Source organism: Pituophis catenifer, unplaced genomic scaffold, assembly GCF_029215685.1.
Source record: "Pituophis catenifer annectens isolate HBS135680 unplaced genomic scaffold, rPitCat1.0.hap2 SCAF_1, whole genome shotgun sequence".
NCBI lineage: Eukaryota > Metazoa > Chordata > Lepidosauria > Squamata > Colubridae > Pituophis > Pituophis catenifer.
Genome location: NW_027256881.1, coordinates 148,944,158 through 148,962,796, shown reverse-complemented (window position 1 = coordinate 148,962,796; position 18,639 = coordinate 148,944,158). Strand labels below are relative to the sequence as shown.

General features: G+C 37.5%; 1 protein-coding gene across 1 annotated transcript in view; it reads right to left on the bottom strand.

Annotated features, from left to right (window-relative positions):
• Window positions 1–1,005: 1,005 nt before the first annotated feature.
• PLCB1 (phospholipase C beta 1) overlaps window positions 1,006–18,639 on the bottom strand; it is a 508,980-nt gene continuing 491,346 nt past the window's right edge. The window contains exon 32 of the mRNA XM_070956289.1: window positions 1,006–1,638. Within this exon, the coding sequence (XP_070812390.1) occupies window positions 1,414–1,638 (225 nt within the window). The 3' untranslated portion in view covers window positions 1,006–1,413. The remainder of the gene's footprint in view (window positions 1,639–18,639) is intronic.

Genomic DNA, 18,639 nt, shown 5'->3' with positions numbered 1-18,639 from the left:
CATTTCCATTATATCCTCTAAATTACTCCATAAAATGTAAGCAGTTTATCTTTTATATACTCTTAACAATGTGCAACATTTCTTCATGCATGATGTAAATAATGAAAAAAAAAATACTGTTTAGCCAAAATTTTAGTTTCCCTATGTACACTTAGCATTTAATTCAATTTCTATTTTGTTTGATCTCTATTTATTGCTTGCATTTAAATAAAATAAGTTATTTTTACTGAGCTCCTGAGGGAAAACGAACTACATATACGCTGTTATGTATTCCAACTCCTTACCAATATCAGAACAAAATATAGTGTTTCGGTAATATCCACATGGTAGAGCAGTAAGGAATGCTGGGGGTGGAACTGTAACTTTTGTAAGGTTAACTATATAAAAGGGTAGAATTAATCAGATCTCTCTGATACTTTTCTTTTTAACAAATATTTTAGATTTGAAACGTCTATATTTCTATACACTTGGGAAATGGCATTTCCATGTGCGTTCCATAGATTAAGAAAAGAAGAAAGATATAATAGCACAAACCATTTTAATAATTAGGTCAATGATGCAACCCAAAAATAATTGAAAGAATTCTACATTTGAAAGTAGTACAGAAGTCTGAATGAAAGATTCTGATTGTGCAATGATTATTTCATAACAGTATCAGTTATCTCTGATGACTGTACGAGTCTCTTTCCTAAAGCTTTTAATTTCACCTCAAGGGAAAGTTCAGCAAGAACTTGCCTGCACATTTGATTTACAGAGACAGAATGCGCATATACATATGTGAATTCATATCACATCTGAAGCATGTATAATCACATTACTATGTCTTGAAGAGATTTTGGCTTGGGAATATATTCTACAGTAGTAGTTACCACAGTTACAGAGAACTAACACTGATAATTCTCTGTTGAGACACAACCAGCACAGCCATAGAAAGCTAAAGAAAAAAAAAAGTTTCTTTTCTCAAAGTGTCATTGTTAAGATGACGAAAGCTTTCAAGGTGTAGTTGCCAAGGAAGAAACAAACAAGTACGGATACTGTGATAACCGTGGGTGGAATATTGTGCCACTCTTGTTTCATAAAGAGGTGTGAACACATTTACCTGCACAAAACATACTGGTCCCCAAAGAATGCTCCAGCCTGCTCGTGGTTTAAAAATGACTGGTGTAAATATGGCCAGAACAACACCGACCTCTTGGTTTATGCCATTAAACTAAAAAGAAAAACAAGGCCTACAAATAGGATTTAATTTCCACACCCACCCCATTTGTTTTAGGGATTAGTACAATATACCAATAGAGGTCTTCCCCATCTGAAGCTGCCCAATGGTCATTCAAAAAGAGGAACATTCCTGGGGAACAACATGGTAACTTGCTCTGTCAGAGAAATTTAAGATTGGGGTCTTTGTGGGAGCTGTTAGAGAGGTGTATCAAACACTTTTCCTGGATTCTCTTCTAGCTCTTCATTTTGCAGTGCTTTGTGGTTCAATTTCCCACCATCGGATGCCAGGGAAGAAGTTGTAGAGCTGTGATCTCCATCCTCACTGATTTTGCCTTTCATCGCTTCCTGAACAAATTCCAAGATTTCCAGTGGCAGTCTTTTGAATTTGTCTTGATATTCTTGATCAAGTTCAGCCTGTAACTGGAAATGACATCAATATTGTCATAAATAAAATAGCAATGATTTACCCCCTGCTTTTTTTTAAACAATAGGAAAAAAAACCACACCCTTGAATGACATTTCCAAATGGTGAAAGGGGAGGGGGCTGCATTTTGGTTATTTTTCCAGATGTGAATTTGGCATGAGGATGGGGAGGAAAATCTACCATTGGCTGACTTCCATTTCTTTAGAGCATGCAGGAAGATTGTTCATGTACCAATAAGTCATAAAGCCACAATGTTGACTATTACAGCCTGCTTTCCAAAAACTCCATCATTCTGGATGCCTTGGTATCAAACATCTGCATCCAATGCTTTCCAAGTATGTTAGACCTATTCCTACAAAATACCATGTTGCCAGGGAGATTCTGGGAGCTGAAGTCCATCTTGAGGGTATCAGATATGTGTAGGATATCCTATGTGTAGATGGACTTAATTTCGAGACTCAATATGATATGTCACATGACCAGCAGAAATTTTGCTGTCTCTGCCATCATTATGAAACTTGATGGGAGTAACACACACTGTAACATCTTTGTGTTAATTACTATTGCTATTTAGTCTTGTTTTGGAATTTGATACTGAGGAATATATGCTAAATCAAAAGTAAAGTCAACTTTTATACAAAATGTGAAAAGCTCCACTGATACAGCCGACAGAACTGCATTTGCTGATTTACAAATATACTAAATGCATTACAGTGCTTGAAAGAGCACTGTAAATCTATGAGTAATCTGACACCAGTTGATAAATATTTATTTATTTATTTATTTATTTATTTATTTATTTATTTGACAACTACATTCTTATGCAATAGTAATTAGTACTGAGCATGAATTAATCCAATAGTAGTTACTATTAGACACTTAACTGCTTATGAAAGAGTGCTGAAACATAACGAATCTAGAGTCCGAAACAATATTTCTAAATGTTGAATTACGAGTAAAAAATCTCCATAGGAATTCAAATGATAAGGCTAAGCCATGATGTTCAGAAATGGGCAAACTGCTGCACCATATTTGGAAATGAATGATTACTTTAATTTGGTGATACCTCACCGGAGAAACACCAGTTATTATGAAGACAGAATTGTAATTCTGTTGGCATTCACTCTTGAAGCTATTAGCTGGGCCTAATATTCAATTGCAGCAGATTCAATTACAATGGTATTTTCTGAATTCTCCCCACAAGAACAGAAATATGTATTTTAAAAAGGCAAAGATAAATGTTTATTCTTTTCAATTTAGGAATAACAATTCTCTGCTAAAGATTGACCTCTGGTCCTTCCACCAATAAAAATAGACCCATTACAGATAAGATTCTCCTCCATCCAACATGAACCCCCTACTTTATAAAAACTGAGACACCCTCCAAATAAAGAGTAAATTCTGAGGTGCTTGGAGGGGCAATAGGGGGAGAGGACAATGCGTGATCGTAAGATTGCAAGTTCATATCATTTACCTGGAATAAGTCCCACAAAACTAAACAGGACTCCCCAGTAAAAATGCATATATTATCAAGGTGTAAAAATACTTGTAATGAATATTTGCATTTCTAATATTCAATGATCTGTTACTTTAGAACAGGGGTGTCAAACTCGCGACAACACATCGTCATGTGACGTATCACAACTTTTTTCTCCTTCGCTAAATTGGAGGTGGGCATGGCCAGTGCGTGATGCATCTGGCCCGTGGGCCGTGAGTTTGACACCCCTGCTTTAGAATATATTTACACAGAGGAACCCAAGACTGTAAATATGGAAAGTTATTAATCATTAAAAGAAGACAATATTATTTTTATAATAATATCAGAACTAAATAGCTTAAATATTTTAAAGATGCTGTCTGGGGTTGAAGTCCATACATCTTAAAGTTGCCAAGGTTGAGAAACACTGATCTAAATCATATCCAAGATTCCAAGCCTTTTACAAAGCATGAATTAAAATATATAAAATAACAATGGCATCTTTGACTGTAATAGAGTCATAGTATGTATTAATAACTGTATGTTAGGAGGAGCTGAATAAAATCTCTCAAGCAATTTTCTCCCTCTCCTGGAATAACCAGGGAATGAAGGTGGTCATACTACCCTTTGCACTGAGTCATGTGCGTTTCCTTGAAATATTTTAAGTAATTTAACATTAGTACAGAAATACAGTTAGAAATGAAGAAAAAATGGGGAAGAGAGGAAGACTTTAGAGCAGGGGTGAAATCCAGCAGGTTCTGACAGGTTCTGGAGAACCGGTAGAGAAAATTTTGAGTAGTTAGGAGAACCGGCAAATACCACCTTTGGCTGGCCCCAGAGTGGGATGGGAATGGAGATTTTGCAATATCCTTCCCCCAGTAATGGGGAGGGAATGGAGATTTTGCAGTATCCTTCCCCTGCCATGCCCACCAAGCCACACCACGCCCACCAAGCCACGCCCATAAAACCAGTAGTAAAAAAATTTGGATTTCACCACTGCTTTAGAGGTAGTTTGGGAAACAACAGGCAGATTAAAGTGTTCCACTGATGTCATATGGATATTGTACTCCAAGGAGATAGTCTAGCGGCCCATGAGGTTATTGAAAAGTTACTATGAAAAACAGAATGTCTAATCCCATCGCTCAGTTCTAACCATGACCTCCAATTATTGCACTGAGAAACTGAAAGCAGTTCAATGAATCTGCTACTAGGCTGGGTCCAGCTTTTTCTTTTTTCTTTAGATACGTAGTGTTGGATCCCAAGAGCTGTGAGCCATGCAGAAAGCTACCTCATTTTCATTAGTACTAATTGAGGAAGATATCAGTGAAAGTCATTTAATGCAGCTATTCGAGGAATATATATCAGTCTCCAGGCTTTTATCCAATATAGTGGTATTCTTGAGGAGCCAAGCACATAGTTTCCTATTCAAATGTGTTCCCTAAATATAGGGTGGCTGGTAGGGTCCATTATCACAGCTCACTGCTCTTATAAATACTACTCACAGGTTTCAGGTACCTTGGAGGACAAAACTGTTTACCTTCCAGTGAAATAAATCTGGAAGTATATTAGCCTTGCTAGATAGAGGATGGCAAACGGGAACAGTAAAATAGCTGAAAGAGGAGCATCTTTATACTAACCCAGGCTACATCATTGCTTCTTGTGCCCAATGACAGGAAAGTACAACAAGGCAGGATTACATCTTCCAACAATGAAAGATGTCAGTACTACAGAAAATAGCTCAAAAGGTAATTTTCCTCCTTCAAAGATTAATTACAGATAGTCCACGACTTTGCCCACAATTGAATCCAAAACTTGCTAAGCAAGACAGTTGTTAAATGAGTTTTGCTCCATTTTACAATCTTTCTTGCCACAGTTATTAAGTAATTTGACTTCCCCATTATTTGTCAGAAGGTCACAAAAGGTCATCACATGACCCCGGGACATTGCAACTGTCATAAATACGAATCAATTGTCAAGCATCTGAATTATGATCATGTGATCACGAAGATGCTACAATGATTGTAAGCATGAAAAATGATTGTAAGTAATTTTTCTCAGTAGTAACTTCATTGTAACTTTGAACAATTATTATTGTAAGTCGAGAACTCCCGGTAATCTTTTTGAATACAGGTCATTCAAAGACTCTTGCAACATTTGGATGGCAATGAAATTTTTTTTAAATGTACTGTAAATATTTAGATATATTCAGATACAAATTTCAATGGTAAATAGTAAAGAACTTCCAGTATGATTCTGCCGATTGATGTAGAAATACCAGGTGGAAAATTTTGATTTTTTTTTCTTTGTTGAGGACTCCAGTCTTCATAATTGTAAAACCTCTGATCAAATATTTGAAAGAACTATACTGTATATTTAAAATAAAAAGGCCGTTCCCATTTCAAGCCAAACAGTGAGGTGGTCATTTTGTAAATACTGATATTCACCAGAGTCATCTTATAAGGGAAATGGGTGGCATAAAATTCCAATAACTAAATAAATAAATAAATGATGTAAGCAGTACAGTTTAAGATACTGTAATATTTTCTCAATTGTTCAATATTTGCACAAGCAGCAATTAAAATGGTTTGCAGTACTACATAAAACATGAATAAGGAAACAAAGTTGAAAGCAGCTGGAGGAAGTATACTCACCCACAATGGTTTACAACATTTACTTTATTGGGCGATCCCATCATAATAATGAAGTAGTATCAGGGCTGCCATGAATTTTTATTTTAAACAAAAAAACAACTGATGCATCATTGACCGAGACATGAGTAAGGGAAGCAGCAATGCATATGTACAAGAGCCTGTAGTACAGTGGACTAAAGCATTGTTATTAACATCTGCTGCTTGCAATTACTGCAAGTTCAAATCTCACCAGGCTCACAGTTGACTCAGCCTTCCATCCTTTCAAAGGTAGGTAAAATGAGGACCCAGTTTGTGGGGGCAATAAGATGACTTTGTATAAATATACAAAAGTAAGAAGGCTATTGCTTAACGCATTGTAAACTGCCCTGAGTCTCCGGAGAAGGGCGGCATATAAATTAAAGCAAAAAGAGAGAGAGGGGGGGGGGAGGGAGGGAGGGAGGGAGAGAGAGAGAGAGAGAGAGAGAGAGAGAGAGAGAGAGAGAGAGAGAGGTTTTCTAAGAAAATAGCATAGGGCTTCAACTCAATACCAGAGTCCCCCTGACTCAACAGTATTTCTCAATAAAAACACAAAGTTGCAGTATATGGGCACTAATTTGTTAGAGGTGATTTTGGTTTTTTCCTAGTATTATAAAGATGGAATGATTATTTACAAAGCACTCACTTAAGTATCGAAATCATACACAGCCCTTTTCACTGTAGATCTTAACTTTGATATTTAAAAAGAGGACTCATGATTCTATTGTCTTATTGTGACATAAGATAATAATTTGAACGCTGACAAAGTTTTCATAGTGATAGCCAATTTAACAGGTAAACCAGAAACACAGTATGCAATTATCATGACCTGTGTGAGGCATTTCATAACCGCACTAGTTGTGAGAACAAAACTACGGTTAAATATCATGAAGAGCAGCTAAGACAGTGCAAATATGAATAAGGAAAGCTTTTGGGTTATTTGATATTAAAACACAGAATACATGTTCACAATGTATCATACGAGCTAACCTCCACTCTCAACCCGTAACTCATAATCTACTAAGGTTTGTGTGTTTATCCTATTTAACTGTTAGATTAGGAACAAGAACTGTCAGTTATTTAAATAGCTGTAAAGTCAACCTGTGAAATAAATTTCAAACAGATCTTATGCAGTAAACAACAGGTGAAAATCTCAGGAAGTAACTGCAGGCTATTGAATTACAGCAGTAAAAAAAGGTAGCCTTTGTTGTAAGTACCATGCAAGTTATTTTGCATAAAAAAAAAAAACAAAACCCACTGTGCAAATCTATTTAAAGGAGTCCATGCTGACTAGGCACAAGTGTAATGTCAGGGTTCCAAGTAATACACCCATTGCAATGAGAATTCCAAGGCAGGTAGATTCCTCAAAGAATAGTTTTATTGGATATCTCATATTGGCACAGGCTGGTGAAAACCGACTCTTAATGTTCCCGCCGTTTTCACCTAATTAAAGTAAAAGTTTTTCCCCTTCTTGAGTCAGTCACATGGTCCAATCAAGGTGCTGTTCGGTTGCCTGGTAACTTCATTCCTCCTCTTTCCCGACACTTGTGGGAATGTTCTTGGTTCTCAGGAGAAAGTATTCTGTTGTGGCTACAAAACCCCAGCTATCTCTATTCCCCCCTCCCAACCCCTCAGCTCCAGTGTGGCAACACCGAAGCTTCAAAATGGCCTTGGCCAGATCAGCTTCAGGGTTGACATGTAGATTGTTTCTCATTAACAAGTATGGGAGGAACTGAGGGTTGTGTCTTGATGCTTGAATGTTACACTTTTGTTTCTTAAGTGTTTTGTTGAATTACTCGGTGGGCCCAGAAGGATTGACAAGGAAAGATGGTGGAGATTGGCAAATTTTGTGTGATCCTATTAATGACATTAAGCTTAACTAGCGAACAACTGGTTACTGTTAAACAGAAAAAATGAGATATTTAAAATATGCTCCATCAACACTGAAGAACACTGCAAGGCTCTGGAATTCTTTGCTTCGTCCTTGGACTATCCCTCAAGAAAAAGAGAACCACTGATACAGGGCAAAGTAAATGAGGGCGAACTGTCTTCACAGCTATTCCCTACTGAAGCAAAAATGTTAATTTTAAAAATATGTAATAACACCCCCACCCCACCCCACCCCAGATAAAACTACAAAGTAAGATTAAGCAATTTGAGCTTCAATTCCCATTATTGTTCCTGAAGTGATCTTTATAGATTTTCACCATTTGCCACTTTTCCAGAGATGTTTGTTTGTTTCATTTATTTATTCATTTATTCATTCATTCCATCATTCAACCAACCAACCAACCAACCAACCAACCAACCAACCAACCAACCAACCAACCAATCAATCAGGCACCTCCACCATCCTTCTTTGATGTATCCAACATAACCATTTCCATCCTATCCTGAAGTCTGGAAGACTCAACACCTACACAAGAACTTCCACAATTATTACATTCAGTGGAATTGTAATAAAGTAAAAATAAATGATACAATTGTTTGTTATCATTACTCATACATAAACTCCTTTGCTTAGGAAACTGCTTTACAGTCCAGTGGTGGGTTGCCCCCGGTTCGGACTGGTTCGCAAGAACTGGTAGTAAAACTGGTGGGAGGCTCTGCCCACTGACCCGGACATCATCTTAGGTGATCTGTGCATGCGCAGAAGAGCGCGTAGGTGCGATGTGAACAGGTAGTAAAGGTAAGTAGAACCCAAGAACCCACCCCTGCAGCAGTCCTGTGTCTGTCTGCCTTGATTTACACATTGCCAATTAATTATCCTCTGTTTCTTTTCCAAGGTGTTAAATACCCCCCCATTTAAATTTAATTTTCATTTCATGCAAATTTAAATACATATTACTTCTACAGTATGGCAATTATTAGAGAGCTTAAAGAGGATTATTTCAAAGTAGACACTATCAAGAAAATTTTAAATAACAGTGATTGAAAACACTGAAGACTAATGTTCACTTAATCATAGGTCTCTTTTAATTATTTTTGGGCAGGTAGAACTGGGGATAGTATATGAAGAATTTTATAGTTGCACAGTTCTTGTTGGTAATTTTAATCTATTGAAAATGAATATTTATCCAACAGATTTCATTCAGTTAAATCATAAAGTCATAAATAATATTTTAGGGTCCTAAGAAACATTAAAATTCACACATTACTTCAATATAATTGACAAAAAATATTTTAATTACACCAAACTGGATAAACACTGTGTTTGAATTAGTATCAGTCTTATAATCTTCAATGAGACTTATTCCGAAACAAATATGCAATCAATTTTCAAGATGGATGGAAAATTTTGGGAACTGTAGTCTAGTATTTCTAGAGGGTGCCAAGATAGGAAGGCTGGAGTAAAGAACTAGAATTTAATGATTTGCAACCTAAAGAATGATGATCTTACAGTGTCAGCTTTTTGTCAGCTATCTCTGGCAAAAAGTCATTATTTATCATTGACATCTGTGTATAATTTAGGAGCTATAAGCTTGCCTTTTGAATTTTCTAACTATATCAAATAAACAAGATTTAAACTTTGCCTCTAGAGTTCCTTAACTACTGATAAATTAATAAATTAAGACTATCCAAGAAATTAAAGAACATGCCTTAATATAGCAAGAGATCCAATCACAGTAAACTACAGCAACATTTTATATTTTCTAAAGCAATTAAAACAATACTGTAAATCGAAGTACAAAATAGTGGCCTAAGTAAGTAAGTAAGTAAGTAAGTAAGTAAGTAAGTAAGTAAGTAAGATATGATGCCATCTTAAAAGTTAAGCAACCTGGGCAAAATTGCAAAAGTGATTTTAATGCTTAAAGCCATGTGAGGGAAAGCCAAGCTTTTTTGGTAATCATTATTCGCAATTTTTCTTTTTGTGTGTGTGTGTAACTGCAATATATTGGCAGCTGGGTGTGTTTTAATATATGTTAAAAAGTATTTATGTTATAAAAATATAATAAACAATGGAATGTAATTCTGTTCTAGATGGCATGCAACATAACTGTCTTTGAGCATAATTTTTTTCCCAGATGAATGTGGAGGAACATGTAAGAATGAATAGACTAGCTCCACCCTCTCAATACAACTTCACTAATTAGATGAAAACATTCCTGCATTGTAGTAAAATAGGGCAAGGAAAGCCTTTAGGGAGCTCTTCCCAGCTCTTCCTCTTTCATAGGCAAACCTTGTACAGAACACCTGAGCAGGCTTATGCAAAAACTTTAAAAGAGATGTACAGATTGATATAATGATATGTATATATACCAGGAAGGGATGTGGTGGCTCAGTGGCTAAGATGCTGAGCTTGTTGATTGAAAGGTTGGCAGTTCAGCAGTTTGAATCCCTAGTGCCGCGTAACAGGGTGAGCTCCTGTTTCTTGTCCCAGCTTTTGCCAACCTAGCAGTTCAAAAGCACGTAAAAAATGCAAGTAGTAATATAGGGACCACCTTTGGTGGGAAGGTAACAGTGGTCCATGCGCCTTTGGCATTTAGTCATACCGGCCACATGACCATGGACATTTCTTCAGACAGCGCTGGCTTTTCAGCTTTGAAACGGAGATGAGCACCGCCCCTAGAGTCGGGAACGACTAGCACATAAGTGCAAGGGGAACCTTTACCTTTACTATATATACCCGAGGAATCTGAGGTTACTTGAGGGATTTGTCTTGTTCCTATGCTATCAACCATCTCACCCAATCAGGCAGAAAAGGTAAGTTATGGACCCGTCGGTTGAAGAATTCTCTGTCATTGCCCCTGCTCCACCTCTTCCCCTAGAGGTGTGGTGGGCCCCATTCTCCTGGTCTTTCAGAAGAGAGTAAAGACCTGGCTCTGGCAATTTGTGTGGGGCTCAGGCAACCCTGGGATGGTTAGTGCTATGAAGGTGTTCCCGTTGCCTTTTCATTTTAACTTATTTTATCCATGTTTTTACTTGACTCCCATTTTACTGATTTGGAATGTACTGTGGTTTTAATATCTAAATTTGAGAAATAAATAAATAAATGTGAGCCAAGTTTGCCAATTAAGATTAAACTAAGGAAAACTGGATTGTTTTTATATCCTTCATAGCCCCCTATTTTGAGCCATGAGCATTTTGCTATAGCATCAATATGCTACAGGGATCTTCCTTAGCATCCATCTATCCTTTTGGTTTTTAATTGGCTGCATCCAATTACACATCCACAGCCATATCCTGAAAGACCCTAAGCCCATTTCTACAGTTAATGCTAAAATGCATCATAGTAGTTTAATTCTAGCTGCCCTTACTCCAGCAATGGAGGAAAAAAATGAAAACAGTAATCCCAAAAGATGTTCAAGAATGGAGGCTGTTAATATGCAGACATAATATGCAGAACATAAACTCCATAGCTAAACCCAACATCAATCATAACAAACTTGTACTCGTGTCCTGACTTATCCATACTGCAAAGAATCCCGGAGCTCCCGTGAACTATGATCAGAACTTAAAAGACGTCAAGACCAAGGAGATAGTGACTTATACATCGACTACCGTGCCGACTGTATCAAAAGTAAGTCCTGCAACCCACATCCTAACACCCAATCCTCCACCATCCAACCCCCCAACATCCAAAACTAGGCACACATGCCCCTAACTACCTCTATAACAATTGCTACTGACCTTAAATGCAAGCTACTTAACGCAAGAAGCCTTGTAAATAAAATACCTGAATTCCTCCTCTTACTAAATACGGCTATACTCGACATTATATTTGTCTATGAAACGTGGCTGAATACATCCCTCCCTGTCTCCATTACCACAGTAAGAGACTATCATGTTTACCAGTCCAATCGTGAAATCCGTAGAGGAGGTGGCGTTGCTATCTTCTGCAAAAAGTCCCTACATCTAAAAAATATTCAAGTTACACAGCAGCTTGCTCTTCCTGAGACCATTGTCTGCAAACTGTCCTTAAATACCACATTTTGACTCTTACTATGTTACAGAGCCCCAGATTACGACATCGAACATGCGAACAAGTTAACTTCACTGCTAACATGAGCAGCCTCCTGCCCACACAATCTTTCTTGGTGACCTCAATCTACCAGTTATTAATTGGACCCTAAACGAATGTACAACTGAACCCATACATGCAACCCAGTACAATGCTGCAACTAATCTGGGACTTGATCAACTAGTAACTAACAACACTAGACTCAACAACTGCCTTGATCTCATCTTCTGCAACAGTTTAAACTCAATTTATGGACTACAAATAAAAGAACCCTTTTCCAACAACAACCACAGCATGATTGACTTTTGTCTCAACATACGTCTCCACAAAAATCATTATAATGATGGGATTCCCAGTTATAACTTTAAAAAAGCCAACTATGATCTCATAGACAATGAACTCTCATCTCTTGATTGGCAAATTCTATTCACTGGCTGTAATACTGCTGATGACCATTACAACATTTTCTTGCGCGAAGTCAAAAGAATCATTAAACTTTACAATACATACAACTAATAAGCCCCAAAACCAGAAAAAACAAATTACCAATAACAATAAGGAAGCTACAATCCAGAAAAAAAATCTCTTTGGCGAAAAAACAAAACTAACTATGTAGCTAACTTTAAAAGCCGCTACAAAAACTTCTGCCAACAAATAAAGACTGAATGCACCAATTATCACATCAAGCAAGAGGAAAACATTCTGCACACAAAATCCACCCGTGCCTTCTCTAATTTTGTAAACAACAAACTTAAAGACTCGAGATCTATCCCACCCCTAAAAGGACCTAACAATAAAGACTGTAATGATGAAACCATTAAAGCCAACCTCTTTAACACGTTCTTCGGCTCAGTCTTTGTAAACAGCAACAACACATAGCCAATATTTCCCAGTCGTACTACAAATAATTACAATGATTACGATGATCTAATACATATCGATTTTACAGAAGACAACGTTGAAAAGACACTATGCAGTCTAAAACCATCTCTATCTATTGGACCTGATGGACTATGTGCCTACTTCTTAAAAAAGCTTTCCACTGCAATTGCAGAATCTCTAAGGATAATTTTTGAAAAATCTTTCAGTACCAGCTCCCTGCCCAACCAATGGTCACAAGCCACGGTCATCCCTATCTTCAAAAAGGGAGACCCCACCAAGTTGAAAATTACAGACCAATCTCTTTATGTTGCATCACCTGCAAAGTCATGGAATCAATCATTAACCAATCTATAACCCTCCACCTAGAGACAAACAACCTACTCTCCAACAAATAATTTGGTTTCAGAAAAAAATTATCCTGTAATCTACAACTACTACACTGCAAAAACATATGGACTACACATCTCGATCAGAGCAAAGCAATAGACGCAATGTAGACTTCTGTAAAGCCTTTGATTCAGTGATACACGACAAACTACTTCTAAAACTAAAGTCCTATGGCATTTCTGGACTCCTACATAAATGGATAGCTGCCTTCCTGTCAAACAGACAACAAATGGTGAAAATAGGAAGTGCTCTATCAAATCCTGTACCTGTTAACAGTGGTGTTCCCCAAGACAGCGTTTTAGGTCCAACACTCTTCATATTTTATATAAATGACCTTTGCGATCATATTAAAAGCAACTGTGTTCTCTTCGCTGATGATGTAAAACTATTCAACACCACTGACAATGCAACTACCCTTCAAAAAGACCTTGACTACATGTCAGATTGGTCTAACAAGTGGCAACTTCAAATCTCAACCAACAAATACTCAGTCTTGCAGATTGGCAAAAAAAAAAAAAAATCAGAACATAAAATACAAATTAGATGGACATGACCTTGTAGATGACCCTCACTCTGTCAAGGACCTTGGAGTACTCATATCTAAAGATCTAAGTGCCAGAGTCTACTGTAACAACATTGCCAAAAAGGCATTAAGAGTTGCTAACCTAATCTTGCATAACTTCTTCTCTGGTAATATTGTACTACTAACTAGAGCATACAAAACATTTGCTAGTCCAATTCTCGAATACAGCTCATCTGTCTGGAACCTACACTGTATATCGGACATTAATACAATTGAGAGAGTCCAGAGATATTTCATGAGAAGAGTCCTCCGTTCCTCTACCCGCAATAAAATACCTTATGCACCACACTTGAAATTTTGGTCTTAGACAACTTAGAACTACGCCGACTTTGGTCTGACATAAGCGTAGTACATAAAATTATTTGCCACAATGTCCTACCTGTCAATGACTACTTCAGCTTCAACCACAACAATATATGAGCAAACAATAGATACAAACTCAAGGTAAACCGCTCCAAACTCGATTGCAGAAAATATGACTTCAGTAACAGAGTGGTCAATGCCTGGAATGCATTACCTGACTCTGTGATTTCTTCCCTAAACCCCCAAAACTTTAACCTTAGACTGTTTACCCCATTCCTAAGAGGTCTGTAAGGGGCATGCATAAGCGCACCAGCGTGCCTACCGGCCCTGTCCTAATGTTTTTTTTTACTTGTATCCTTTTCATGTATTCAAATTATTTTTATACTTTTATCTGTTATCTTATATATGCTTGACAAATAAAATAAATAAATAAAAATAAATAGAACATATTATGGCATCAAATGTATTAGCAGGTCAAAACCAACACTGTAAAACTAATACATACACTGGATGGTGTTGCCTTTGTGAAGGGAAGGAAGCACAATACTGATGGATCAAAATAATTTATTTTATCTTTCATGCATGTTTTTTTAAAGTAAAACACATATACAGAAGGCGCCTGTTGGCAAAGTTAGCTAATCTTCCATATTCCACACCATATGCTTTCCATCTTGAATTTTTACAGTTCTCATATAAGCATGTTAAAATACAATCTGCCAAGCAAAAACACTTATGTCTCATAAACTATATCTTACAATTGGATCCAAAAGATGACTACATGCAAGACAGAATTCCAGCTCTCCAGAGCTTATTCTGTCAAACATGACAACATGTGCTTGCAATAAATTATGTCACAACTCCCAGTATTGAATTTACTATGGGTGCTGTTTAGATGTCTTTGGCAACACTCTGAAGAATGTAATGGCCCAACAACAGGAAACTACACACTGCCACTACACCTGGCTCTTGCTTTTACCCTCCTTTCGCTCATCTATGTGTCATTCTTTGAGTTTAATTAATAATCTTCCCTGGATGCAATTATACACTATAAAGAATAACTCTATTAAGGTGTCCATTATACACAATTTTGCCAACAAACAACAGAGTTTTAACTCCATACGGTTTGCAATTAAATGCTCAAGTTATTTAGTCATTCCTGAAATCTCAGGCGCAAATCATCTCCCCAAATATTAATATTATAATGCATTTTATGGTTCAAGTGATTCAATTAGTCTTTTTTTAAATTACATTATTGCAGTCAAATTAATTTTATTGCATAGGCCCTGATGACTAGAAATAATAGATTACAGATTACTGTTTTTAAAAAAGCAGTAATAAAATGGCTGAAATAGCTGAAATTGCCAAAAAAGTTTAGTTTAAAAAATCACAAATTATCCTTCCTAAAGGCTACCCAAATTGAAACAAGTCTGTCTATAATTTATTGATAATGTTTGTTTTCCTTTATATGATTGGTTAATATTTGGTTCATTCCTTTGATTAAGTACAGTCCCATACTTCATCTATATATATATATATATAAAAGCTAAATACCACTCACTCATCATCACGAAATCTCCAGAACCATAAAGCCTACAAACTTGAAATTTGGCATGTATGTTCCTCTTGGCTTCTAGGTGCTCACTAAGAAAGGACTTTTCAAAATGACCATCAGATCATTAGTATTTCTTATATTATTATTAACATGCTCTGATGCTAAGGAGTTAGACGTTCTACTCCCCCTCACCACCTGAAAAGAACTCTGTTCCAACTGCCACTTGGGCATGGTGACTCATCCAGCCTGTGGGCAAGCCTGAGGGAGAGAAGGGGATAAGAAAGGGTCAATGGGCCCAGCCTGAGGGAGAGAAGGGGGATAGGAGAGGCTTCTGTGGGGCAACCCTGAGGGAGAGGAGAGAAGAGAGGCCAATTGTAACTACTCATTAATTTTCAAGCTGTAAGTGTCGATTTATCAAGCCCAATCACATAGTTTTGTAGCAGAGCACAGGTATCCAGCACAAAGACAAGCCTCAAACCTTCTGGCACAAAGTTATTTGGAGTGAAGAGACCAAAATTGAGCTTTTTGGCCACAACCATAAACGCTACATTTGGAGAGCAGTCAACAAGGCCTATGATTCCTACTGTGAAACATGGAGATGCATCGCTGATGTTTTGGGGATGTGTGAGCTACAAAGGCACAGGAAATTTGGTCAGAATTGATGGCATAATGAATGCAGTATGTTATCAAAAGATACTGAAGGACAATTTGCATTCATCAGCCCGGAAGCTGCATATGGGACGTACTTGGACATTCCAACATGACAATGATCCTAAACACCAGGCCAAGTCAACCTGTCATTGGCTACAGCAGAATAAAGTGAAGGTTCTGGAGTGGCCATCTCAAGTCTCCTGACCTCAATATCATTGAGCCACTCTCAAATGTGCAGTTCATGCAAGACAGACCAAGAATTTACAGGACCTGGAGGCTTTTTGCCAGGAAGAATGGACAGCTTTACCATCTGAGAAGATAAAGTGCCTCATCCACACATACCACAAAAGATTTCAAGCTGTCATTGATGTTAAAGGGGGCAATACACTGTATTAAGAACTGGGGTATGTAAACTTGTGATCAGGGTCATTTGGGTAGCTTCTGTTGTCATTATGATTGAAAAAGAGTAAATACAGTTGATTGATAATAAATGGCTTCAGCCAAACACTAACCATGAGTGAAAGATTTTCATGTTATCATCCATATTCTCTGAAAAATGGCCAAGAAATCATAAATTCTGCCAGGGTATGTAAACTTATGAGCACAACTGTATATATATATGCACTTTTTTCTCTTGGGAATTATATAAAGGGTATGTAAGAAGTCAGCAAATCAAATTAGTTTCCTCATTTGCTCCTCAAGCAACATGTAGAAAACCCTTCTGATTACTGTGGGTGCAATTTGCATAGCTGTAAACATTTATAGAATACTAATTTTCTGTATTCAACTATTAGAATTTCAAAATTCTTGTTCATGAAACAAGACAAAAGCAAAGATATCAAAATAACAAGGCTCTCTAATTACAACTTCATCTTTGATGTCCTTAAAATTGGACTTTTGGAAGGGATATTCATCTATTTTGGATGTGTCAAATTATGTGCAGTCCCACATTGAGTGAATGATGATTAACCAGACATGCTGTAATTCATATTTCCTCCTCCAAGAACTTATGTGGGAAGATGCTGATTAGCTTGCAGTGACATATGTAGATGGCATTTTGCTTTGCATTTGAAAATTCTTCCAAATAAGTTGCTTATAAATTATCCTAAATGTTCTTACAAACAGGGTTAGAGGAATTCCTGAAATTGATTCAGACTTAACGAATGGCTGCAGAGCTGGAACCACTGTAATTAATAAGACTGGTGTTTTTCGTTAATAATACTGATTTCTGTGACCCATAGTGGGTATATCTGAGTCAGTTCACTAAAGGCTGATTTAAGCTCATACTCAAATGAAGATTCCATGTTCAGTGTAATTCTGAATATGGGCTGTTGAAGGCTGCTCTCCCTTCATGTCCTTCCCCTGAAATATGTGTGAGCATGTTGCCAACAGATCCTGGATCAGAGGGACCCTTAAATCTAAAGATGATCAAAAATCTTTTTCAAAAATATAGACCTTTCAAAGCATTGTAATCAATGTAAAACTTGTTGGGATGATTTTTTCTTAACATAAGCATCTCTTTGTTAGTTTGAAAACCTGAACTTGCTTCATTCTTCTAACCTGCAATTTCAAACCTTTTCAGGCCATAAAACTCTTAGTATAAAACTTATTGAAATTCCTGATGAAAAAGGAAAGTTGTAGTGATAGAAAGTTGACAATAAAACATATGCTAAAATGTTAATTTCTGCCTATCCGTAATGAAAAGACCAATTATGAACCTCTGGCACAGGGGTGTCAAACTCAAGGCCCACGGGCCGGATCCAGCCTGCGGGGTGCTTAGATCTGGCCCATGGAGCCACCCTGGAAACTGCAAAGGACCAGCCCGCAGTGCCTCTGTCAGCGAAAATGGAGGTCGGTGGGGCTGCAGGACATCGAGCTGGCGATGCCCACCTTGGCCACACCCACTCCCCCCCCCGGTTAAACACAACCCTGATGAGGCCCTCAATGAAATTTGAGTTTGACACTCTTGCTCTGGCAGATGGAAATCCTTGCTCTGCCCACTCAAAGCTTTTCATCTGGCCTTCTTTGGGAGAAGGGGAGAGAGGCAGCGTTGAGGCAGGATGCAAAACGTGGCAGCTGTGGCTCCCCCCTCCCTTCCCCCGGAGAATACTATGTGGCCAAGGCATTTTCCTAAGTCAAGATTATGGTCATCATGTTCACCTTTCTAGCTGTACCTTTCAAAAGTTCCCATGGACACAAGTTTTATCATTTGTTTCTCATGGAACCCCATCAAATTCTTATAGAACTTTAGAGCTCCATGGAACAACAGTGGGGAAAAAACTGTGCTTTAGCCTAATCGTTTTTGCTTTATATTCCTCCTGATTCCTGATTTACTTAAAGCAAAAGACACACAAGGGAGATGTAGCTACATGTCATGGTTTGTGGGAACGATGCTGCCTAAGGAACAATCAGATGGAAGGTAGAGAGGGAGCCTGCAGCTGCATAATAGCAGAGAAAGAAACTCAGAAAGGATCTCCATAACTTAGGCTATAAAAACAGTACTTTCAGACTTGCATGATTCTGTTAATATAGTC